General features: G+C 53.1%; 1 protein-coding gene across 4 annotated transcripts; it reads left to right on the plus strand.

Annotated features, from left to right (window-relative positions):
* The first annotated feature begins 3438 nt into the window (after positions 1–3438).
* Positions 3439–13317, plus strand: FGFR4 (fibroblast growth factor receptor 4). 4 transcript variants are annotated; one of them, XM_039880031.1, is made up of 18 exons: positions 3464–3596; positions 5925–6063; positions 6716–6979; positions 7069–7149; positions 7255–7421; positions 7898–8021; positions 8537–8727; positions 8858–8996; positions 9327–9520; positions 9624–9769; positions 9858–9979; positions 11108–11218; positions 11311–11501; positions 11846–11968; positions 12053–12123; positions 12357–12494; positions 12784–12889; positions 12971–13317. In XM_039880031.1, exons 2-18 carry the CDS (start codon positions 5973–5975, stop codon positions 13115–13117), a joined length of 2406 nt encoding a protein of 801 aa, XP_039735965.1. In that variant the 5' UTR covers positions 3464–3596; positions 5925–5972; the 3' UTR covers positions 13118–13317. The 4 variants fall into 4 exon arrangements, with proteins under 4 accessions (XP_039735966.1, XP_039735965.1, XP_039735968.1 ...); XM_039880032.1 differs by having other exon boundaries at positions 3439–3596; positions 12784–13317; XM_039880033.1 differs by lacking the exon at positions 5925–6063 and having other exon boundaries at positions 3474–3596; positions 7825–8021.
* Positions 13318–25269: the final 11952 nt, after the last annotated feature.

Below are 25269 nucleotides of genomic sequence, written 5' to 3' on the forward strand. Positions count from 1 at the left end.
GGGCCTGGTACTTCACAGGTGCTCGCTCCATCAGTACTGCCAAATGAGGGGAGAGAACAATGCCTGGACCCAGCCTCCCACCCCTCACCTGCCACTCACCCTCAAGTGAATCTTCACCTTATCCCTTCCCAGCCAAGGTTAAGGATGGAGGCAGAAAGTGGGTTTATGTGTTAGCAACAACAATCCCAGCTCTGTGAAGTCACCCTGAGCTCTCCTTCTTTGTCCCAAATTGTTAAGGTTCTAATATCAGTTCTGTTGTTCACTTGTTATGTGACTTCATTCTATCTGCCTGAACTCACGTTTCCTCACCTGCAAAATGGAACTAAGGATCCCTACCCCCACTTGGTTTATGGGAAGGGTCAAAAGATATAATGCATATATGACACCTAACCTAGCGTGCGCCTGGCACATAGTGGGAGCTCAGCCAAGGTAAGGACTTCTCTAATTCCTGTTCTGGTGAAACCCAGTTCTATCTCTTAACTCATTCATTTTCCCCAACACCTTTAAGGAAAAAGAAACAGGAGTGTGCTCATTTTCTGCATAGAGAAGTTGAGGCAGAGGCAGGCTAAGGGTAGGATCTTAGGATAGCAGGCTCCTGAGCCCCTGCTAGGAAGGTGTGTGTCTGTGTGTGTGTGTGTGTGTGTGTGTGTGTGTGTGTGAAAGGCTTTGAGAGACTGCAACTGTAACTGGTGATGGATTGCTAAGAGAATGAGACCCTGAGAGGGAGACAGGCTTGGACTCGGATCCTCAGCAGGTCTCCTGCACTCCATTTACTTATCAGTCTCTCCCCACTACAATGTCAGCAGCTCCTGGAAGGCTGGGTCTGATCACTGCTTTCCTCCCAGGATTTAGAGCAGTGCATGCCACATAGTAAACACTTGGCAAATGAGTGAGTGACTGAATGACTGACCTTGTGAGAGCATCAGTGTGAGAGGTTGTGAGTGTGTGTAGGGGACGGCAGACAAGGGATGCGCAGGCACAATGTGAGGGGGAAAGTTTGCCAGTCTAAGAGACTTGGGCATGTCAGGAGGGAGCCTTTGCCTTTGGCTCAGGTAAACGGGGAAGTGCCTGGAAGTTGAATGAAAGCTGTGTGGGGTCCAGCTCCTACTGGCAGTTCACCCCACCCCCAACGACCATATTCACTAAGGGAGCCAGCAGAGGACCAGAGATGGGGAGCTGAGTCTCTCCAGGAGTCCAGGGGTCTGGTGAGATCCCCCGTGGGCAGGAGGCTCCCACTTACTGGGCACCCAGAGACAGCCTCCACCTTCCCGGTGCTCCTGGAGGAGGGAAATCAGGATAAGCTGTTTTTAAAAGACAGCCAGTTCCTCTCTGATTTATCTTTGGGAGGAGACCATTCTTTTGTTTGAGAAGGAAAAGTAAGATTAAAAAAACAAATCACTTTAATGAGCCTTTTAGTTATGCAAAGGAAAAGTCTCCATCCCCTTGGGGGTCAGGGCGGAGAGACTAGACTCCTTGGCATAACAATGGGAAAGTACCTGCAGCTTCCCCTCTGCCACAGTCTCCACCAGCCAAGGGCTAAGAGGTTATCTGAGAACCCAAGTGAGGAGTTCCCTTTTTCCTCCAGGAGCATAGAAGAGCTGAGGCCTTGGACTTCAGATGAGGATTGGGCAGAGGTCAAAGATCTGCTGACCTCCTATTTGGCCACGGTTAAGATGCTCAGGAGAGAAGTTCTTGCAGGTAAGGCAGACCTGAGCCAGGTGGGGCTGAGCTATTTTGAGAGCACCTACTGTGTGCCAAGCACTTGAAATATGGTAGTGAAGTTCAGAGGCAGTTTCTGCCTTCTGTTTACAAAATTAACTATTTATTTACAATTCTGGAACATGCGATGTAGAAATAATAGGTCCTACATATGCACCCTTATGTTCACTGCAGCATTATTTACAATAGCCAAGATATGGAAGCAACCTAAGTGTCCATAGGCAGACGAAGGTATAAAGAAGATATGATACATATATCCAATGGAATATTACCCAGCCATAAAAAGGAATTCTTGCTATTTGCAACATGGATGGACTTAGACAAGGGTATTATGCTGAGCGAAATAAGTCAGAGAAAGACAAATACCATATGATTTCACTTATGTGGGGAATCTATAAAACAAAATAGGTGAACAATCAAAACAGAAACAAAATCATAGGTACAGAGAACAAATTGATGATTGCCAGATGGGAGAAGGTTGGGGAAAGAGTGAAAAGGGGAAGGGATTAAGAAGCACAAATCGCCAGTTAGAAAAACAGTCATAGGGATGTAAAGTACAGCATAGGGAATATAATCAATAATATTGTAATAACTGTGTAGGGTATCAGATGGGTACTAGACTTATTTCAGTGATCACTTCATAAGTTATATAAATTCCTAATCACTATGTTGTACACCTGAAACTAATATAATATTGTATGTCAATAATTAATCTAAAAATAAAAAAATTTAAAAAGGAAAAAAAGAAATAACTGGTCCTAAATAATAATAACTAACATTGCAAATCGAGTACTCCACATCAGGCAGTGTTCTAAAGCCTTACACATACTAACATGTCTACTTTTTGCAATTGCTTCTTGAGGATGATACACTATCATTATACCTGTTTTACTGACAAGAAAATGAAGACGCAGATGGAGTAACTTGCCAAGGCCATGTGTGATGGTGCTGAGATTCGAGTCCTACAATTTGTGCTCTGAATCACTTCACTATCCCACCTCCATCCTCTGCTTCTTTCTTCATGCTCACAGGAGAGAAGACATCAGAAGGGGAACCTGGCAAGTCCAGAGGGCTTCTTTGAGGAAATGAGCTAAGATGTAAGAATGAGATGGAACTAACCAGACCTAAAGGGGAAAGATCTTTCCAAGAAGCAGGACCCACAAGTGCAAAGGCCCAGAGGTAGAGTGGGAGCAAGGAAGAAGTGAATGACGGATTCATCTGGAGATGTGGGCAGGAAGCAGTTCATGCCAAGGATCTTTATAGGAAGGTTTGAAAGGGGTGGTTGTGGTTGGTACAGTCAGATTTGCATTTTAAATATCACCCTGAAGCTTGTGCAGAGATTGGATGGGGACGGGGGCAACAGGGGTCTGACCGCTAGCCACTCTATGGCAGTTGCGCAGAAGACAGAGGAGCCAGGCTGGGCCAAGGTCTGCGGAGGTGGGCGGGTCAGGACTGCTGGGTTTTGTTCCCCAGAGGTGACAAGCAGTAGGTAGCATGGACTAGATAGAACCTCAAAGCCTGGACTGGGTCGGGCAAAACAGACAGGGTCTGAGGAGGCGTACAGTAGGCCGGGGCGGAGCCCCGGGATTGGGCTGTTTCAATCTGCTGCTCCGCGCTGTTGGGTTCGGGGACTGGACTCCAGGTGGGTGGGACTCTGTGCCACCCGCAGCCACACCGCTGTTAGGATAGAGCTAGTCCAGGAGGGGCGGGGCCGAGGTGGGCGGGGCGCTGAGCCGCCCGCGGCCACGCCGCTTTCGCTAGTGCATTCCTGGCTCTCCGGCCCGGGGCGAAGAAGCGTCCCGGCTGAGTCTGCGGTCACCCCTGGGCTCGGAAGTCCGGGCTGGCGGGAGCTAGGAGCGGGGCCGCGGAGGATCCAGGTGAGCTGAGATCCTGGGCCGGGAGCGGGCCCGCAGAGGCTCGAGGTGAGCCGCGACCCGATGCGGACCCAGGCTGAGCTCCCAGCCGCCAGGGGGCGAGCGGCTGCGGGACTCTGGAGCTGCCCCCTCCCAATACTGGGGACCTGGGCGTCCGCTGGGCAGAGAGGTGGAGGGGACGGTAAATCAGTAACCCGCAACGCACACAGGGCCTTTTGTCCCGCTCCGTCCAAAGAGCACCCTGGCCGGGGAGCTGGTTACTCATTGTCCACCCGGGCAGGGGCGGGCAGGCTGTCTCTGCAGCTCCCCCTGGAGACCCGCCGGCTCGCACCTCTCCCAAGGTGGCCGGGTAGGGGTGGAGAAGGAAGAGCGCGCCAGTCCTTTAACTGCTTGGACCGTCTGCGAGCCTCGAGTGGAAGCTGAGGTTCCCAGAGGTGCGGTCATTTGCCCAGGGTGCCCCTGCGCTTGAGTGCAGGAGCCTGGAGGGGAACCCAGGACTGCTTGGTGCCAGAGTCAGGTCCTTTGGCCCCATGTCCGCGCGTGACCCGACTAAGGGCCCTAAGGTGCTGAGGTCAGGGTAGCCTGGGTGTGGGAATAATATCCCGTGGCTGTGCCACCCCACTCTCAACCGGAGCTGCGGACCCAAGAGAGCTGTCCACCCTGCAGAGGGGTGGGTGGGGGGATTTTATAGAGGAGGGGCCACAGAAGCTGGGAGTGGATGCAGAGACAGTAGCATCAGAGCCAGGTGGAGAAGAGAAATGGGGGCACAGAGGTGTGGGCAGGAGAGAAAACGTGTCCAGTTTTGAAAACCAGTGTCTTTAGTGCTGAAGGAGCTGAAGTAAGGGGCAGACGGCAACCAAAGATTGGCCAGGGCAGGGAGGGAGGCCTAGGATGCTGGACAGTGTGGGCTGGATCCTGCTGGACACAGAGAGCCATTAAAGGGCCTGTAAGCTGGCAGGGAGGGTGTGATATGGTGGACTTGTAATTTTTAAAGCCCTGCTGCAGAGTGGAGTCTGGAGAGCACAGGGAGATGTTTGCAAAGGCTCAAGCAATAGATGAGGATGGCCTGCCCTGGGTCCCGGCAGGGGACATGGGATGGACTGGAGAGGGATTGAGAAGGCAGAATGGACTAGAAGTTGGGAAGGGGCAGGGAGAGTGGATGGACAGAGGTGATGCTTCAGCTGCAGGGGCGACCCAAGGAAGGAGCAGTTTGATGGAGGAGATAATGGCTTTGGCCAGGACAAGCTAAGTGCTCCCTGCCTCAGAGCTAGAGGTGGACAAAGGGCAGTGGCTGAGGAGAAGGGGGTGTTATAGGCTTCCCAGGTAGATCCAGAGATGCCAGTAGCCCGGGGACTACACTGGTCACCCTCTTCCCCTGCCCCAGCTGATGCTTGGGTTTGAGTGTTCCTTTTGGGCGATGGAGACATCCTTGGTGGTATTTGGAGGAGGGTAACCAGATGGGATCGGTGTGTACATCACACCTGACAGGAATAGTGCCAGAACTGGAGATGACAGGCTGAAGGCAGACCCAGGGTGAGAGGGATGGGAAGGGAAAGGGGAGAACATGCCAATATTCTGTGTACCCAGCCCCTACATACATTTTTCTTTCCTCTTTAAAGCAGTCCTGTGAGAACAGTGGTCCAGACAGGGCCAGGAACTTGCAAGTTAGTCAGAGCCAGGATTTAAACTTGGTTCTGTCAGACACTAGAGTCTACATTCTTTACAAGAGCCAGTGCTGCCTCAAATGGAGTTGTGGGGACACACAGCTGAGGTATCCCCAGGCTACAATTCTGGTTCAGAATGAGGAAGAGCTGCTGGCTATGGGGTGTGCTGCCTTGTTAGCAGTGAGCACTCTGCCACTGCAGGTATCCAAACCTGGTCATGGAAATGTCAGCAATGCAATAAGGAGTGGGAGTCAGATCAGATAACATCCAGATGCTAAAATTTGGCCTTGTATTTTATTTCAGATTTTTTTTTTTTTTTTTTGCTCTTCAGCAATAAATTCATTTATTCAGCAAAAAAAATAATAAATTATGTGTGCTGAGAGTGAGCAGAAGATATGTCTCCATTCTCTGCTTGCTTCCAAGGAAAGAACCCCCAAACTGCCCTTTCTGTGAACTTGTGCCAGGGTCTCAGCAGGACCCTTGGGGAGCAGGAAGCCCGCCTGCCCCCCTGCACAACCTACTTCCAGTATGCCCTGCTGCTCCCTGGCGGGGGGCCTTGGACAAGTGGCCAGCCATTTCCTGTCTCGGTTTCCTCACCAGCAAAATAGAGGAACAGCACCAGCCAAGGTGCATATGAAGCAGGGGATCCTCTCCTTTCCTGTTTCAGAAAGGCCGACGGAAAGCCCAGCTAGGTCCCGTGAGTAGCGGGAAGGAGATGCAGCTGCTGTTGGCCCTGTTGGGGGTCCTGCTGAGTGCGCCCTGGGCTCCAGCTTTGTCCTTTGAGGCCTCTGAGGAAATGGAGCTGGGTATGACCTCTGAGGTGGGAAAGGGTGGCAGGGGTGGGAAGAGTGGGCAACAGGAGGGGACTGCTGGCTGAGCAAAGCTGGAGAGGATCCTGGCCCAAGCCCTGAGGAGGTGGCAGCAGGGCAGGGCCCAACCATTGAGACTCAGTGTCTGGCTCCCAGCAAGCATCCACCTATCTCTGTGTCCACACGAGAGGACTGGCCTTGCAGGGCCCAGGGCCCTGAGCTGGGCTGCAGAGCTGGTGGTGAGCCTCTTGGCTGTGTGTGCGTGAGCGTGTGTATGTTCTTTGTACTGTGTGTGGCTTGGGAAGCCCAAGCAGTGCTGTATGCACTGTGAGAGCAATGTGCCCCAGAGTGTGCCATGTAACCTGTATGTGACACCTATAGCATGTGCTGTGTATGTATGTATGTCTTGGACAATGGCACGTCCAGTCCAGCATGTGTGCCACGTACCATGTGTGTGATGTGCACCAGAGAGTGGCCTTTGCCCTGCATGTAGTATCTGTTGCATGTGGTTTTGTGTATGTCGAGGAGCAGCAGGTGTCTGGCATGTGTCTGAGGTGCTTGTGCCCTGAGTGCGTAGCATGTTCTCTGTATGTGGGGGGCTGCCTCATTAGGGCTGCAGGGCTCACTGACCTCTGCCCTTGGCCCACAGAGTCCTGCTTGGCCCCCAGCCCGGAGCGGCAGGAGCAAGAGCTGACGGTGACCCTTGGACAGCCTGTGCAGTTATGCTGTGGGCGGGCTGAGCGTGGTGGCCACTGGTACAAAGAGGGTAGTCGCCTGGCACCTGCTGGCCGGGTACGAGGCTGGAGGGGCCGCTTGGAGATCGCCAGCTTTCTACCCGAGGACACTGGCCACTATCTCTGCCTAGCCCGAGGCTCCATGCTTGTCCTACACAATGTCACCTTGGTCGTAGATGGTAAGGGGGTCTGGCAGGGGCTGAGAGGTACCTGGGGAGAGACTTTCTCTGTCCTAGACCTCAAACACTTCCCTCTGTCCCCGACATAGACTCCTTGACCTCCACCAATGGCGATGAGGACCCCAAGGCACATGACGACCCTTCGAATAGACACATTTTCCCACAGCACGGTCAGTACAAGTCCTCAAGGACTCATTTCCCTACATTTCAGATACCTCTGTGGAAGCAGGTGGTCATCGTGGGGGCACTAAGTTCTCCCTTCCTCTCCCCTCCAGCACCCTACTGGACACATCCCCAGCGCATGGAGAAGAAACTGCATGCGGTGCCTGCTGGCAATACCGTCAAGTTCCGCTGTCCAGCTGCAGGCAACCCCACACCCACCATCCGCTGGCTCAAGGATGGACAGGACTTCCATGGGGAGCATCGCATTGGAGGTGTTCGGGTGAGTCTCCACATCCCAAAGCCATCTGCTCCTCCACTCACTTTCCCATAAGCCCCCTTATACCAAACCCCCAGTTCCTTCTCTAATAAGCCGCTGCACGGCCCCAGAAGGAGCACTAGGCTCGGACTGCTCTGGTTCGAGTTCCCACTCTCTCATTCTCTGGCAAGTGACTTAGCCTCTCAGCCTAAGTGACTCCATTGATAAAGGGGGAAGGATCCCTGACCAGTATCAATAAGTTCTGACAGCTCATTCTCATGATGAGATTCTGCAGGGTCACCTCTAGGCTGTGATGAGGAAGCTGAGACTCCGGGCAAAGACTGGCTCAAGGTGGCACAGCTAGGCGGAGGCCAAGCTAAAACTCAGGGCTCAGACACTTCTTAGGGCCTTCTCCTTTGTCCCAAAGTTCCTGGCCTTGGCCTGGACCCCCTGGTGGGCATGGGTCGGTGGCCCCCTGTGGACACTTCCCCTGCCTTCAGCTGCGCCATCAGCACTGGAGCCTGGTGATGGAAAGCGTGGTGCCCTCAGACCGTGGCATGTACACCTGCCTCGTGGAGAACTCAGTGGGCAGCATCCGCTACAGTTACCTTCTGGACGTGCTGGGTGAGCGGGCGGGCAGGCAAGGCAATGTGGGAGCAGGAGCCCAGACCCTGCCCTCAGGTAGGATGATGTAGACTTAGTCTTAGATGACTCACTCAAGCTGTTCAAGGTGTCCCAGTGGATCCAAGGGAAGCACAGGGGATAATGTAAGCCTGGAGGAGCAGGGGTCTGCTGAGAGGAAAACTGGGAAAGACATTGAGACAGAGGGTATAAGCTGGGTAAAGGCCTTAGGTATAAAAAATAAAATGCATTTGTGGGGAGGCGTATGCCTAGGGTGTGGCATTTAAGTGGGGAGCCCAGCCATGGAGGGTTTCGAATGCCAGGCTGAGAAGTTGTCCTTGACCCCAAAGGCAATGGGGAACCATGTAATGTTTAAGCAGGGTAAGCAAAGGACAGAAAAGAGCTGAGCCGTGTTTTGAGAAGGTTCCTCCCTTGAGCTGGGGGGAGGCTGGAGGCGAATGACCAGGGTGCTTCTGTGGGTGCCACTGGTCAGGGTTGACGGCTGGCCCGGCCCCCAGAGCGGTCCCCGCACCGGCCCATCCTGCAGGCGGGGCTCCCAGCCAACACCACAGCTGTGGCAGGCAGTGACGTGGAGCTGCTGTGCAAAGTGTACAGCGACGCCCAGCCCCACATTCAGTGGCTGAAGCACATCGTCATCAACGGCAGCAGCTTCGGAGCCGATGGCTTTCCCTATGTGCAAGTCCTGAAGGTCCAGCCTCTGCAACACCTGAGCCCTGCCCTTCTCTCATGGGGGGTGGGGGCTGGTCTCTAGCTCCCTTTCTGGCCAGAGTGTGGTCCCAGGCCCTGCTGTGACTCCTAAGTGTGTCCTCCATCCCCAGACAACAGACATCAATAGCTCAGAGGTGGAGGTACTATACCTTCGAAATGTATCGGCCGAGGACGCGGGCGAGTACACCTGCCTGGCAGGCAACTCTATCGGCCTCTCCTACCAGTCAGCCTGGCTCACGGTGCTGCCAGGTGAGCACCTAAGGGGGCCAAGGGATCCCACTCGGATCCAGCAGTGGGCTGTGACTTGCTGGATAGACATTCTCCCTTGACCTGTGGGAGTTGAGCTTGGGACATGGTGTGTGGATTTTTCTGTTTTATTCCGCATGTGGCAGTGCCTTTTCATGTCCACATGTGACTGTCCATGCGACCCAGGGGTATGCAGGACTGGGTAGAATTGCAGCTTTCTTGGTGTGTGCCCCCATGTGCTTTGGGAACTGCGAGGGCCCCAGTTAGCAGGTATGGGGCTGGCCATCTGACCACTGATCAGTCAGTTATGTGTCTGTGCCTGTCTTCGGTCAGAGGAGGACCTCACATGGACAGCAGCAGCGCCTGAGGCCAGGTATACCGACATCATCCTGTACGCATCAGGCTCCCTGGCTTTGGCGGTTCTCCTGCTGTTGGCTGGCCTGTATCGTGGGCAGGTGCTCCATGGCCGGCACCCCCGACAGCCCGCCACAGTGCAGAAGTTGTCCCGCTTCCCTCTGGCCCGACAGGTACCATGCCATCCCTACCCCTGTGTCTCTGTAATAAGGCTCTCAGCCTGCCTTCCCACTGCAGCTCAGAACCAACAGGCCAACCAAGTCTCCCACTTCGCAGTTCTCCCTGGAGTCGGGCTCCTCGGCCAAGTCAAGCTCGTCTCTGGTGCGGGGTGTCCGTCTCTCCTCCAGTGGACCTCCCTTGCTCGCTGGTCTCGTGAGTCTAGACCTCCCTCTGGACCCACTGTGGGAGTTCCCCCGGGACAGGTACGCTATGCGGAGTGAGGGTGTGGATGCAGACTCCAGGCAGGGATTTTGTCCACACAGCTGAAGCCTCAGCTTCCTCGATTTCCAGGCTGGTGCTCGGGAAGCCCCTGGGCGAGGGCTGCTTTGGGCAGGTGGTGCGTGCAGAGGCCTTGGGCATGGACCCGGCCCAGCCTGACCAAACTAGCACCGTGGCCGTCAAGATGCTCAAGGGTGAGTGTGGTGGCCTCAGGGAAGGTACTAACAGAAGGGGCTCAGGGTGCTATCAGGTGAGCAATGGTGGCCAGGAAAGGCTGCGGGATCTTACCCTTGGGCCTGGGGCCCAGCTCTCCTACTGACCCTGGCAAGTCACTTCTGAAGTGCATGAAAAGTGCCTGGTACAGGAAATCTTATCTATTGGGATGATGGTGACTACAAGGATTTGGGGTGACAGGTTTGATACCTCCATGTCAGCCTTGGCCTCAAGTAACCTTGTCAGCCTTGCAGGCCTTCACCTCATTCCCCATGATTCCCCCCTGAATCTAGCCCTCAGCCTCCCTCAGGCCCTTCTTAGGTTTGTCATGCTATGTCTACCACTCTAGAAGAACAGCCCTTCTGCTTAAACTTGGTCCCAGCCTCCAAGCAGGAGCCCCAAGATGCTCAGGACATACCTAGGACCTACAACTGTGGCCTTTCCCTGCTGTGCCCTAGCCCCCTCTACAAAAGCAGCACAAACTGATGTTCTGCTCTGCCCTGCCCCCCTCCTCTCTGCACAGCTGGGGCCACCTGGCACTTTCAGGGAGGCAGGGATTGAGAAATGTGCATTGTGAGGTCTGCTGGGGAGGCTATGTCATTGGCCCAGGGCCACAGGTCAGTCCCGGGGGCCCAGCCCCTGCTCCACAGCCTTCTTCCAGGCCTCCCCTAGCTGTGCCCCACTGGCGGCTCCCTGAATTCCCAAGCCAGATGGACGCCAGGCCCTGGTCAGACAGACCTCAGGGCGCCAGCCTGCTTTCCGCCCCCAGGAGCTCTCACCCCGTTCAGGGACTAACACCAAGCCCTGCAGATGAAGCTTCCTTCCTGTTTCCCCTCTCCTGTTTCTTTGTCCCCTCACTGGCAGGCCTACCTCTTTTAGATCCTTGATTTCGTTGCATCTTGCAACTGCTGAGAGGTAAAACATGATTCATTGTCCCATTTCATACAAGAGGATCTCAAAGTTCAGAGAAGTTAGGTGACTTTTTCAAGGCCATGCAGCCTAGCAGGGACTCAGGCCCAGGCCTTCCTGACTACCAGTCCAGCACTCCATGTCCTGTCACCTACCCCACTGCCTCCTTTGTCTAGTCACCTTGGCTGTTGCCCTTGCAGATAATGCCTCTGACAAAGACTTGGCAGACCTAGTCTCTGAGATGGAGGTGATGAAGCTGATCGGTCGACATAAGAACATTATCAACCTGCTTGGTGTCTGCACCCAGGAAGGTAAAGGGTGGGATGGGCCCAGGTTAGGGGCAGTTAGGGCAAGGATCACAGCCTTAACAACCTCCCTGTCCTGTCCCCCATCGCTTCCGCAGGGCCCCTGTACGTGATTGTGGAGTGTGCTGCCAAGGGAAACCTGCGGGAGTTCCTGCGGGCTCGGCGCCCCCCAGGCCCTGACCTAAGCCCTGATGGGCTGCGGAGTAGTGAGGGGCCGCTCTCCTTCCCCGCCCTGGTCTCCTGCGCCTATCAGGTGGCCCGAGGCATGCAGTACCTGGAGTCTCAGAAGGTGTGGGCAAAGGGCAGCACTGGGCCACGCCAACTGCTCTATCTCCACACCTTAGTGCCCTGGCATTAAATGTCCCCAACTTCTCCCCTTTTTCATTACCTTAAGTCCTTCTGTACTGCACCCCCTCCCGCCCCATCCATATGTAGCTGACAGTGCCTGTCCCCGTTCCATCCTCACATACTCCCTGACCTGGAGACAGGGCAGGGGAAGAGGCAACACAAGAGAGGAGCACGCAAGCCCTGAAATTAGACTGCTCAGGGCTCCCCTCTGATGATCCCTACCCACCAGGCTTACTGCGAGGTGCTGTGTGTCATAATAACTTAAGTCCCCTGTCCTGCCCCCAGTGTATCCACCGGGACCTGGCTGCCCGCAATGTGCTGGTGACAGAGGACAATGTGATGAAGATCGCTGATTTTGGGCTGGCCCGTGGCATTCACCACATTGACTACTACAAGAAAACCAGCAACGTGAGGGAGGCAGGGCAGAGCTGGCAGAGTGGGTGGGGTGGAACCTGTGGGACTGGCACCAATGCCCTGTCTTCTCCTTTTCAGGGCCGCCTGCCCGTCAAGTGGATGGCACCTGAGGCCTTGTTTGACCGAGTCTACACACACCAGAGTGATGTGTGAGTCCTGGAAGGTGGGGGTCCAGAGTGTCTGCCCGGATCATTGTCCTACCCCACAGAAAGGGCAAAGCACTTGCCCAAGGTTATACAGCCCTGGGACCTGAGTGGGACCAGACTCCAAAAGAAGCCCCAATCCTCACCCCCGTGGCAGATCATGTCTGCAGGATCCCCCATCCCAGCCCCAGGACTAGGGAGTGAAACCATGCCCTGCTGAGCCCTGGTCCTGCTCCCAGGTGGTCATTTGGAATCCTGCTGTGGGAGATCTTCACCCTCGGGGGCTCCCCGTACCCCGGCATCCCTGTGGAGGAGCTCTTCTCACTGCTGCGGGAAGGCCATCGGATGGACCGGCCCCCGAACTGCCCTCCAGAGCTGTGAGGCCTTGCCCCACTCTCCCCCACTTTCCAGTCCTTGTCCTGTGCCCTGACTTTAGCCTCATGGTCTGGCCCTGGAGAGTGGTCAGCAACAACTTTCACTATGGCCGCTGGCTGCTTCCACGGCTCAGCAGGAGGTCCTGGCCTGGCTTCTGTGACCTTTAACTGAATGGCCCCATCCACCCCTCATCAAACCCCAACCCTTCATCACACCCCCGCTCAGGACCTTGAGGTCCTCCCCTCACTCAGGCCTAAGGCTCCTTCTGACTCCGTGCCCCATCCTTCCCAGGTACGGGCTGATGCGTGAATGCTGGCATGCGGCGCCCTCTCAGAGGCCCACTTTCAAGCAGCTGGTAGAGGCACTGGACAAGGTCCTGCTGGCCATCTCTGAGGAGGTACTGCCCCGCTCCTGTCCTGTGACCTCCCTCTGCGCCTCATCTAAGCTATCTGGACTGACCAGCACTATTCTCCCACAGTACCTTGACCTCCGCCTGACCTTTGGACCCTGCTCCCCCACTGGTGGGGATGCCAGCAGCACCTGCTCCTCCAATGACTCTGTCTTCAGCCACGACCCCCTACCACTGGGGCCCAGTTCCTTCCCTTTCCCCGAGGTACAGACTTGAGCAGGGGCACAAGGCTGTGCGGGCAGGACAGCCAGCAGCCTTGGGCCTCCTGGTGCAGCTGCAGCCTGTTGGTGCTTGACCTTGGCAGCCCCAAGGCCCTGGCTTCAAAGTGCTGTCTCAGATCTCCAGTTCTGCTTTGGGGAGGTCTGTTCTTGGTCCTGGGGTCCCTCGTTGAGGTTTCCAGCTCTGGGCTCGAGTCCCCAACCCAGAGTTCAGACTCAGTCTCAAGGCCTTGCCCTTACTCTGGGAGTCATGGTCCTAGCATTCCAATGGCCTGTTAGGTGTTAGGGCTCTGCTTGTCTTCCTGGGCTTTGGCACTCAGTCCTGGCTCCAAGGGTTTGGCTGGAACTGGCTGTGGGGCTATCCTAAACCTCCCTGCTCCCCTGCACCAAAAGAGGTCTTGGGCCTCTGAACCCTATTTCCCCAGGCCTCCCCCACCTCCCCTCAGCTGCTTGTCCCAGTGTCTTGATGGGAGGAGCTTTGGCCCCTGTGGTCCTGAGGCTGGAAGCCTATGAGAAAACACAGAAGCAAGTGGCCTTTTATAAATTATTATTTTTTTTGAAATAAAACTCCATGTGCCTGGTGTCTTCATTACAGTGCACGGAGAGGGAAACAGGGTAAAATGTTCCTAAGCTGGGAGTTCTGCCTGGGTGACAGACTGAGGGCTCTGTGCCCGGCCTGGGGTTCACATCCAACTCCAGCTGCCTCAGGATAGACCCATAGAACTTGTATGTGCTTGTCTTGGTCTGTCTCTTACTGGCACCATCTTGTGTGTGTGATGGTGTGAAAGAATCAGCACTAATAGGCAAAGGAGTCCACAGGACACCATATATTAGGCAGGGCTCCTATACTGTCGGCACATGTGCATGTGCATGTGCATGCTTGCGCAAGTCCTGGGGCTGTCGCCCAGAGAGTAGGCGACACCCCTCCCCCATCTGCTCAGCATTAACCAAGTTGACCATTAACACAGCATGAAAGCTCAAAACTCAGCCTCAAGGCTGCTGCCTGCTCCCACGCTCTGCCTCTCAGGCTGGGGGCTCTTGAGGGCTGTGCCCGCCCTACCTCACCCTGCCCAGTCTCCTGGGCAGCAGCTGGTTGCCTCCTGCCTGCCGGGCTGGGCTGCAGCTGTCCCTGCCTGCCTGGTCCTCCCCTGGGGAGTCCTCATGGCCCTGTTCTCAGACGCCCTCTGGGTGGGTGGGGAGGATCAGCTTCCCAAAGCTCTGAGCCTGGAACCTTTCCCAACTCCATCATAGCAGTTACTGTGGCTCTCGAGGCCTGAACGGGATGTAGGGCCGCCTGACCCAGTGCCTGGCCCTCTCTCCTGCCTTGTTCCCCAAGCATAAGACTGCCCAACCAGTACAGACTCTGTGAAGGCTTGGGTTGACCCCATGGAGGCTGAAAATACATATAGGGTCAAAAAGATTAGATAAAAGAATTTGGGGCTGGGGCTGCTCTAGAAGACTGAGCGGCAGCTCATGGCCATGCTTCTTTCTGACTGTGAGTCTCCTCACACCCCCACCATGCCTCTGACTTGCCATGTCTCAAACTGAACTACTCATCTTTCCCCCAAAACTGGACCTCCAGGGCCCCTCACAGGCCAGAAACTAGAGAGCTCTAGTCTCAAAGAGAATGGAGACAACAGTGAACTTGGAGCTAGGAAGTTCAAAGCCTGTCACTTCCAGTGTACTGAGGCCAGTGCCATGACTTCTCTGGTGATCATTTCCTTCACCCATATGTGTGCTCCTTCCTTGCCTGCCTCTGGGCTTAAGTTTTACGATGAGAGGAGACTTAGATGAAGGCAGGCTTGGCGAAGGATGCCATGCAGAGTTCACATGGATTATGCTAAGTGTTTCCCTGAGAATTAGTGCTTGGCCTTCACAAGGCCTGAGTGTCCCCCTCCAGCCCAAGATCCTGGTCCCCCTTCCTCACATTCTCCTGCAGGTGGCTCCAGAAGCAGCTTCCAAAAGTGAGTCTTGGCTTATGTACCTCCTGCACTCAAGGACCCTCTACTGGCTCCCTGGAGCCCCCAAACTTTCTAAGCTCTACCCCCTGGCTGTCACTGGCCAGTGACTATGTCCTTCACCAGCCAAGCCAATCACAGGAAAGGCAGAGCCCTCAGAGTCGGCCTGAGGTGAGGGATGAGAGCACCCATTTTCTACTTGCCCAGCATGAGCCCATCACCCTGTCAGGCTCAGCCACCCACTGCTCTCCCTCATCACAGTTTCATGAGATAAAGATCATTCTTCCCATTTAATGGTAGAGAAACTGAGGGATGAACAGGCCTACGGTCATAAGGATGGGGCACAAAGATGGAGCTGAGTTGACACCTCCCCCCCCAGGTTCCCAGTGGGTCCTTCACACATGGGAGACCAGAGCCAGGTCACTCAGAGTGACAGGGGCAGCTGCTGCCTGGTAGGTCTCAGAGGCCAGGAGGGGCTCAGCTGCCCACCCTGTGCCCCCTCCCTGCCCGCATCCCTGGCAGGCACACGCTTGCTGGGGCTCTTCTACATTCCTGATGTTGCATGTCAGAGTGAGACAGATGCTGCTAATTCCCATGCAAGTGCTCCTGCCCCACCTCCCCTCCCCCTGCCTGCTCTGGACAGCACCGCAGCAGCTGGGGCCTGGGCCCCTTGGTCAATCTCGGTTCTGGGTGGCTTCCTAGCCTGTTACACAGGCCTTGGGAGCCTGTAGAAAGAGCATTGGTCACCTCTGGACTTTGCCACTTGCTGGCTGCATGTTATCAGTTAGGGTCCTGGTGGGAGCAACAGATAGTCACTCAGATCTAGGAGTTGGAGCCCAGGGACAAGAGGCTGCTGGGAGGAAGGGTCAGGGAGCCACAGTGCGTTTCAACCTCTCTGAGCCTAAAACACAGGAATGCTGACCGACTCGGAGAGTGGTTTTACATGCTCAGTTAACAACTGGGATTGGAATGGCCCCCTGGGACAGGTTGCCAGGATCTCACTCCCTCCCCAAGGCAGCCCTAACAAGAAGACATTCTCTCTTGTCCTGTTGCATAGATAAGGACAAGTGAGGCTCAGAAGGAGGAAGTGACTGTGCCAAGGTCACATGGGAGTAAGTGGAAGAGTCAGTATTTCTGATCAGGTACTCTGTGCCACTGCAGAGCCACTTCCATAGCCCCAGGGCCCAACCATTCCAAGGACCAGGGGAGGCTCTGGTTTTGCAGAAGTAGAAACATTTGTTAATGGAGCATCTGTGCACAAGGGTGACTGGACATTCAGGAGGCCCAAGCATAGATGTGCTGGGACCAGCATTTTGGGCTCCAGCCTTTGGTCCCTGCCACCTCAGGACCCTCACACAGGCTGTTCCTTCCTAGGGAACACTCCCTGCCTCACCTGGCCAAGCCCTCCTCGCCCTTAACATCTCACTAAAATCTCACTTCTCCGGGTGGCCTCCCCCAGGCCTCCTCCCAGGTTGGGTTCCCTTTCAGGATGAGCCCCTTAGTCAGAGGTGCTAATTAGCTGTAGAGGAAGATGTTCTCTCGGTCTCCTTCCAGCAAACTGAGCACCAGGAAGCCAGCATAGCTTAGACAGATTTTGAGTCAGTCATTCTAGGACCTCAACATATTTCAGAATCACCTGGAGGCTTTGGACTGCCTGGCCCTACCCAGAATCTCATATTGGGCACCTGGACACTTGCATTTCTAAAACGTTCCCAGAGAGTACAGCATTGGCCCGGGAGCCACACTCCAGGAACCAGGATTTTATAGAAGCATTACATGTTCGAGGCTGAAACATCTCAGTGAAAACTCCAATGGCACCAAAGGTTGTCAATGCAAAGCAACCCCCCAGTACCCACACTCTCTGCTCCCCAAGGGAAACTGCCCCCATTTTTTGTGTCATCTTGAGTGCTTTGTAGCCCTTGATCCAGTTTAGTGGTTACTGTCCTTGCCCACCTCAATCTCCACTCAAGGCTGTACCTGGCAGAACGGAGGGGCAGTAAAGTGTTGGATGAAAGGATCAAAGAAACCCATTCCCAGGTACCGACACACTCAGGTGTGCACACTTGGCCACACCGGCCACTCCTTCCCACACTCTGCCCTGAACTGGGAGACCACTCCCGCCCCTCCACCTGCTCTAGGATTTAGCCTAATCCCAGAGGGAGGCAGCTGCAAGAGTCTCTGGGGGAGAGGGCTCCCTTCCAGAGGAAATCTCCTTTTATTCTCTTGCTGCCGAAATCTGACCTTCATTGGCACCTGGGCCCCTCGGCTGGGCTGGGGCCTGTCCCCTAGAAGTGGCTGAGGAGGAGGCGTGAAATCACCAACAGCTGAACTCACCCAGCCTTCCCCCATATCCTCTCCAACTGGGTAGCTGCTCACATTCCACAGCGCCAGCCCCTTCCTGCTGCCCAGTGCCAATTTCAAGATCTTGTGCTGGTGCTTGGGGCCCAGCCTAACCTGGCTGGGTTGATCTCACCAGCTAGTCCTGCAGGGTATGGCTGTGAGCTCTGTGCAGCTCTTGAGCCTCCAGGCCACCTTTGTACCCTTCAGGACTCAGCTCACTTATCATCCCCTCCGGGAGGACCAGGCTGACCTCACTGCACAGCCTAGGCATTCCATCTCTATGAACAAATGGAAGGATCCATTTATGTCCTTCTCTTTCCCACCCATGGCAGGAGCCTCTTGAGCTCCATCTCTAAGGCCCAGGGCAGAACAGCCCACCCTAAGGCTTGTCACACAACTGAATGACCTGGTAAGGATGACGATGAGGCTCCCAGCCAGGGAGGCCCTTTCCTTCCACAGCTGAGGCCCCTAGGAAATCAGGTCCCAGGAGAGGAGGGTTGGCTGGCAGAGCTGAAAAAGCACGACCCATATTGGATAGCATGGCTCTAGAAGCTTCCAAGAGAGGTAGCTCTCAGATCCTGGGGAACCCACTGCATGTGCTAAGGGCTCCACCAATGCAACTGAGCTTCTGCCCACTTCCACACAACTCCTAAAGACAGACAGATTAGCAATAAATGATGGATGGCATGGTAGCCTCTAGAGCAGCACTATCCAACAGAACTTTCTCCAAAGATGGAAATGTTCTACACCTGTGCTGTCCAAGACAGTAGCCACTAGCCACATGTGGCTACTGAGTACTTGAAATGAGGCCCGTGCAACTGAGGAGTTGATTATTTTAATTAATTTAAATATTAACTTAAAGAGCTGTGTATTGACAGGATAGCTCCAGAGGCTTCACAAAGGGGCTGCTCAGTGCACTGGCAGGGAATTCTCTCCGACTTATAGCGCCAGTGTGCATGGTGCGCTCCCACCCATGTCAAATGTGTGCCTGAGGATGCAGGGATGCAGTCACTTGGGGACAGTGGGCAGGTGGTCACAATGGTTGCTTCTGGGGAGGGGAACTAGGTGGCTGGAGTCAGAGAGGGAAGGGACCCTTGTTTTCTACCTGGTAACTGCATTACTTGTGTACCAAAATTAATTTTTTTCCCGAAAAATGCTAGAGAAGAAAAATATCCCCTCTGAGTACATAGCAGCTTCTAAAGCTGCCTGGCACCAAAACCTCAGGTAGCCCCAGAGCCTCTAAGGCCTAGCGCTGTCTTACACAACCACACTGTCTTGCCCCCTTCATACGCCAACCCAGACTGGAGCCCAGGCCACCGGATGCAGCCTCAGCTGACCCCTGCTGACTCCCAAAGTCCCTGCACACCCCTCCTTCACCTAGTCTCCAGCCCCAGTGACTTTCCCATTACTCCACCACTCAAGCTCACATGAACCTCAGGGCCTTGGCACTTGCAGGTCCCTGCTTGCCTGGAATATTAGTCCCCTGGTTGTTACAGCTGGCAGTCAGAATTGTGTCCGGTATTCTCACCGTGAGCATGTTTGCTGTGAACATCTTCACTGCAAGCATTTTCACCTCAAGCATTTTTGCCCCACAACTAATTAGCCGTAAGAACTGCTTGACAGTTTGGTTTACATTCGACAGACTATATACTGAAGCTGGTTGTCAGTTTGGTTTCGTTCTCCACTGATAAAAGTTCTTGCTGTTACTCCCATTTTTATACTATATAAATCTTAGCCCCCTTAATGGTCTATGTACAGTGCCAAGTAGACCTGGTATTCTTAAAATAGTGGATGACAATGACTAAGAATAAAGCCAGATTGCAAAACTCTGGTCAAGCCAAAGTGCTTACTCTACAAGAAAATGATAACATATCGGTTTGCAAATCCTTTGGTAAGCACAGTCATCCCTTCCACCAGCAACACCAAGCCCAGCTATGACAGATATAAAAGGTGGCTACTAAAAAGTCTTCAGAGAGCACTAATGATCAATTCTTTAGTTGGAAACTGACACCTTTCTTAACAAAGAAATTGCAACAAAAAAAGAAAAAATGCCATCCCCAACGAGGAGACAAATCAACAAGCAAAAAAAAAAAAGTATAATGCTATGAACGAAAGACTTCAAAGATGTATTTTCTTTTTTCGCAATAAAGTCTTTTCAATTCTGTGCTTCATCTGTCATGTCCTATTTAATGTCCCTCTTTTATTTTTCATTACTTTGTCTTTACAGCAAGATTGCCTAAGAGCCAATTAGTTGCGCAGCAAAAATGTGTGCGGCAAAGATGTTTACAGCAAAGATGCTTACGGCAAAAAGAACTGGAACCTGTCAGAACAAAGGTCACTTCCTCCAAATGGCCTCTCCTGACCACCCTGGCTAAAGTCCTCTCTCTGTTATTCCATATTTTAGCCCATTGTTTGTTTCCTTCTGTAATTATCTTATTTGTTCACTCTTTACCGGCTGCTGCTTCACTAAAAGGTGAGCTCTGAGAGGTAGAGGATGTTGTCCTGTCCACCGTCATACCTGGAATGTGCTCCACAGATGTTTGTGGATGAATACATGCTGAATGAGTTTCCCAAATTCAAAATCAAATCCCAGACTGGTGAGCTGATCTCAAAGAGGCTCGCCAAACCCCTTAGGAGCTGAGACAGTGCTCCCCAAATATACCACAGTGTATTTGATGAACCCCACAGTGTCCACAGAAGGATGATCAATCCCCTCCCCTCCTCAAACTGGGGCCCAGTCCTGAGGTGGGGCTGGGAACCTGGAGAGGGCTCGAGACTGTCATTGCTCTCAAAGGACTTGTAAGTTCTTGGAGTGTCTGCTTGCGAACCAGCACTCCCCCATACAGTGTTGAGGACAGCATGGGGCACAGGGGGCCAATATCTAAGGAAAGCCTAAAAATCCACAAGAAAAAGACGGACACCTCCAACGACAGAGAAGGTATGATGAGGCGATTGACAAGGGAACCCAGAGGCTTCCTGAAACTCAAGAACAATGCAAGAGATGCACAAGAGACTGGCAAAAGTTAGAAAGCTGGAGAATGAACACTAGGAGTCGCGGGGCTGCAGCCATCTCAGCAATGTCGGAGAGCTTTCAGCTCATTATGTAAACACACACCCTATGATCTAGCAATTTTGCCCTGAACAGGTACTGGCTCCCCGAATGTGACAGGCGGTAAAGGTGGGGGAGGGATTGGAGGCAATCCTAGCCCTTCACTGGGAGGTGGATGGGTAACCTGTGTGGAGGACCTGATGGAAGTGTAGTCACGTGGAGGGAGCTCAGGCTCCCGAGTTCTGACTGGAAAGTGTAAGAAATGGAATGTGCTCTAAAGCACGAAACCATTTGTGTAAAAGAAATGATGGCACAGAAAACACACGGCTTACAAGAACAGGCACAAGACCATCAGCATGACAGCCTGGGGGGCAGGGCGATAAGAGTGGGGAATGAGAACCAAAGGGAATTAAAAAACAAACAAAGGAACGAGGTTCAGGAGCAGAGGGCACCCAGGGGAGGGGTCAGTGATGCTTCCTGGAGGAGATAACCTAGGTGCCATGTTGAAGAAGAATGAAGAGCTAACCAGACAGAAGAAGGGGTGTGTGTGTGTGTGTGTGTGTGTGTGTGTGTGTGTGGAGCAGGAAGGCACAGTAAATCAACAAATGTTTATTGAGTACCTACTGTAGGCCAGGTGCAATTCTCATCACTGGTTTACCCTGAAGAAGACAGGCCCTGCCTTGAGGAGTTTAAAACCTAGAGGTGGTTATAGACATTAAACAACTGCCCAGGAAAGTGCTGACCGGAATTCAACACAGGCTCTGAAGGTCAATTGGCTGCAGTTGTGAGCGTCTACACTGGAGACTGATCCTGACCTGGCTTGGGAAGGGACTCTTTGAGGAGGTGATACTTGAGTTGAAGGAGGGGAGTACTTGGCCTTGTGATGAGTGGGAGGAAAAGCATTCCAGACAGAGGTCTGCAGACAGGCAGGAGTGAGGAAAATTTGAGGTGCTCCGATCTGGCCACATAGACAGAGCACATATAGTGTAAGGGAGACCATGCTGTCACATGAGGCCACATCACGGTGAGCCTTGCAGGCTGCAGATTTCATTCCCAGGGGAATGAAGAGATAACAGAACAGGTGCTGCTAGTGCAGATGTTGGGAGTCAGACAAGGAGACTATTTTAAACTCCTCAGAGCAGGGCCTGTCTTCATCAGGGTAAACCAGTGACGAGAATGACACCCGGCCTATGGTAGGTGCTCAATAAACATTTGTTGAGTTACTGTGCCTTCCTGCTCCCAACACACACACACACACACACACACACACACACACACACACACACACAGTCCTATTACAGACAGAGCTGGAAACTGCAACAGTACTTCCAAAATACACATGTGGTCTCCCAGCGGGACAGAGTGTCCATAGAGGGACTGTCCACTTCCCCACCCATCCTCTGGCCTGGGATTAGCACTGTCCTGCACAGCTACAATGCAAGCCCCAGTCTTGGAGCAGGGAGTGGCCAGGCAATGGAGGGATGTCGAAATTGATCTAAGATGTAGAATAAGAGGGCTTGCTAATGGTGGCAGGAGGGAGAGGAAGGTGATCAAGGACTTGCAGGTGGGAAAAGGCCTGGGTGACCGAGCAGAGTCCACGTGAGTCTCTCAGAGTCCTGAGGAGGGGGTGCATAGAGACAAACAGGGCAGGCAATGGTGAAAATTTAAGTCAGACTGATAGGCTCTGCTTTACCCGGAAAAAAACAAAAGGGAGCCAGTAGCACCCTAACTCTCCCATCTTTGCACCGTGGTATGCATCCAAACCACCCCTAACCTACCCCTTGGCATCCTCCTCTCCTTCCTTCACCCATCTCTTTTTTCCTCTCTGGTCTCTGTCCTACACAAAATCACACCCTGGGGAGGGTCTCCAACACAGGGAACAACGTAGAGGGGACACATTGGGGTGATGGTGCCACCTCCCGGCAGCCATGGGAAGTGTAACATCCCACTTCAGTTTTGTGTGGGGTAGGAATGCAGGACATAGGAGTGTACCCGTGCCGGTTTCAGGCAGGGATCCTGTGAAGAGATGACTTCTCCTGCTGGTGGTGATCAGGTCATTCCTGGAAGACCATTCAGTTCTGGGTGCTATATTTTTCAGAGTGATGCTGATAAGCCCCTCTCTATCCTACTTAGGGGTATAGATGATGGGCAAACCACTATAATTACCCCTGCTCAAAATCCTCCCACAGTCCTCAGGATCGGGTCCAAGCTCCTTAAAACAGTACATAAGGATTTAACCCAGGCTTTGGGCATGCCTCATTCTCATCAGTTTCAAACCCTCTTTTCCCCCTCCTCTCGCCCCCCCACATGTGCACCCCCATCCCTTTGCACAGGTTGTTCTCTCCTCCTGGAACATTCTCCCGCTCCCTACTGGTTTTCCAAATTCCTACTACTCTTTCACATCTCAAATTCTCCATCTCTCAGAAAGTGAACTTTCAGCACCTTTGCATTAACTAGGCAAAGAGGGAAGAGTGTTTCAGGCAATGGAAACAACATGTGCAAAGGCCTAAGATGCCTTCAAGGAGATGGAAGGGGATCAGAGAGGTTGACAAAACTGGCAGGGCTGCAGCAACAGACCCTACACAACTCATGGGCTCTCACTGAGTCCCCAGTAAGCGACAAAATTTTCTGCAGCAAAAGATGTGATCAGATGTGTTTGGAAAGGCCCACACAAGGTTGCCAAGTAGGAAGTGCACTGAACAGGCTGGAGTGGATGTGGGTAGAGCAGGCAGGGGTTACACATGTGAGAGGTGAAGGGGGCTTGGACCCTCGAGCCCTACTTCTTGCTGGCTGGGTCCCAAGCTGGGGCTCTAGCCTCCCTGAGGAGACCCTGACTTATTCCAGTGTACTCAACACCAGCTCTGGCTGCCTGCTGTGACACTCTCCTCACTTCTCACCCCGATGTTAGGTCCCAAACATTGCCTTCCTCTCAGAGCCAGCACCTGTGCCTTGTGGGAGCTGACACCTACCTCATTTTAGAGGACAAGGCGCTTGGGCTCAAATCTGCAAAGTCAGTTCTGAGTGGCAGAGATGGGATTTAAACCGTGGTCTATCTGCCTCCTCCACCATGCTCGGGGGCCTCGTAATTACAAGCAGGGGTCTGTCACCTGATGGCTTTGTGACTTTGGGTTGGTCATGTTACCTTTCTCTGCCTCAGTGTCCTCTTGTACATAATGAGAGTAATCATAGTAACCTGCTTTATGGGGTTTGTGAAGAGTATATGGAATAAGTGCTCATAAGAGACCCAGCACAGCATCAGACACAGTAGGTGCTCAATAAATGGCTGCTATTCGCATGAATACTCTCCCAGGAACTCAACATGCTCACTGGGGAAAGGTGCTCCAGGAGGACAGAACAGAAAGCAGAGAGAGCATCTCAGGGAACGTCCAGAGCTAAGTCATCCAGAGTCCTAAGCACAAAGCAGGTGTCAAGGGTACCAGCTCTGAAGGGCCTTGGATGCCACCCTGAGGAGCCATCAAAAGTTCTGGAGTCAGAGAAGGCAGGGGTGAAATGCTTTGTCCTCCACAGAGGTCAGCACTGGCCTTAGAGGTCCGAGGGAGCCTGGACAGCAGAAGAGGGCACTGGCAGATAGGAGTACATTCTCAGTCTTCAAAGAATGCCAGAGTCCCCAGACCCCTTCGCAGGCCTGAGAACCTCCCCTATGTAATTCCCCAGCTACTCACAAGGTGGCGATAGCGCACCGCAAAAGCCCTGTTTTCCCTCCCTGTCTTTCAGCCAAAACAATAGCCAATTATCAATGCCTTCTAAGTTCCTCTAAGAGTTCTAGGAAGAATCCTTGCAACATCTCTATGGGGTAGATTCTATTCATATTTACAATTTCCACGTTGAAATGAGGACTCCGAAAAGTCCAATACTGCCTTGAAGATCATTGAACCAGAATTTGAACACTGATCTGTGTACCTCCCAGTCTGGCTGCAGCAGCTGTCTGTCCGAGGATGGTGGTTTCTGGTTCTCTCTCCTGCTCCCATCACTGGGCAGTGCTGCCTTTGCTGAGCCAAGAGACTTGTCTGCCCTGAGAGTAGAATATTAGACAGGACAAGGAGGACTTTCGCTTTGGCTCTCCCTCTCTCTCTCTCTCTTAAATTTAGCTAACTTACTCAGCTTTTGCATTGGGAGTAAAACAACGGGATAGTTCCCACCCCTAAGGTAGAGAAGAGCCGGGTGGAGGGACAAGGTAAGTAACTTTGAGCATCTCCCCTATGCCAGATACTCATTCCTAAATGAACTCAGTACACAGTAATGAAGCACCCATTGTGTGTTGGTCAGAGAAGGTACACTATTCCCAAGCTTTTGGCACAGAGCAATAAAGAAATATTTATTTAAGATATATTTTTAAAATATTTTTATGTTTTAAATGAGCACTCAGCTTTGAGCCTTGGGTACCTATAAGACATCCAGGTAGTGAGTTGGAGCTCTAGAACAAATCTAAGCTAGAGATAGAAGCTCAGGCATTGCTGGCATTTAGGAGAGGCCAGGAGTAGATAGGTCCCTCAGGGAGACTGGGTAAATGATCAGCAAAGTGGGCCTGTTTGCCTGAAAAGAAAAAGGGGAGGTAAGCCCATGATGTGAGAGTATAGTATAAAGGCTTGTGACGGAGGTAAGATGGAACCAAACTAGAGTGGAAGTCTCTGGTAACCTTGTCAGTTCTAAAGGTTGAGTCAAATGCTGCCTCCAGTGAACAGCAAAGATTATGAAATGTCACCAGATGTGGCCAGAGTGGGACTGTTGGTGACTCGAAGCCAGACTGCAGTGGGATGAGGGGAGGCTAGGGGCAGTAGATCG

Source organism: Pteropus medius, unplaced genomic scaffold, assembly GCF_902729225.1.
Source record: "Pteropus medius unplaced genomic scaffold, Ma_sr-lr_union100, whole genome shotgun sequence".
NCBI classification, from domain to species: Eukaryota; Metazoa; Chordata; class Mammalia; order Chiroptera; family Pteropodidae; genus Pteropus; species Pteropus medius.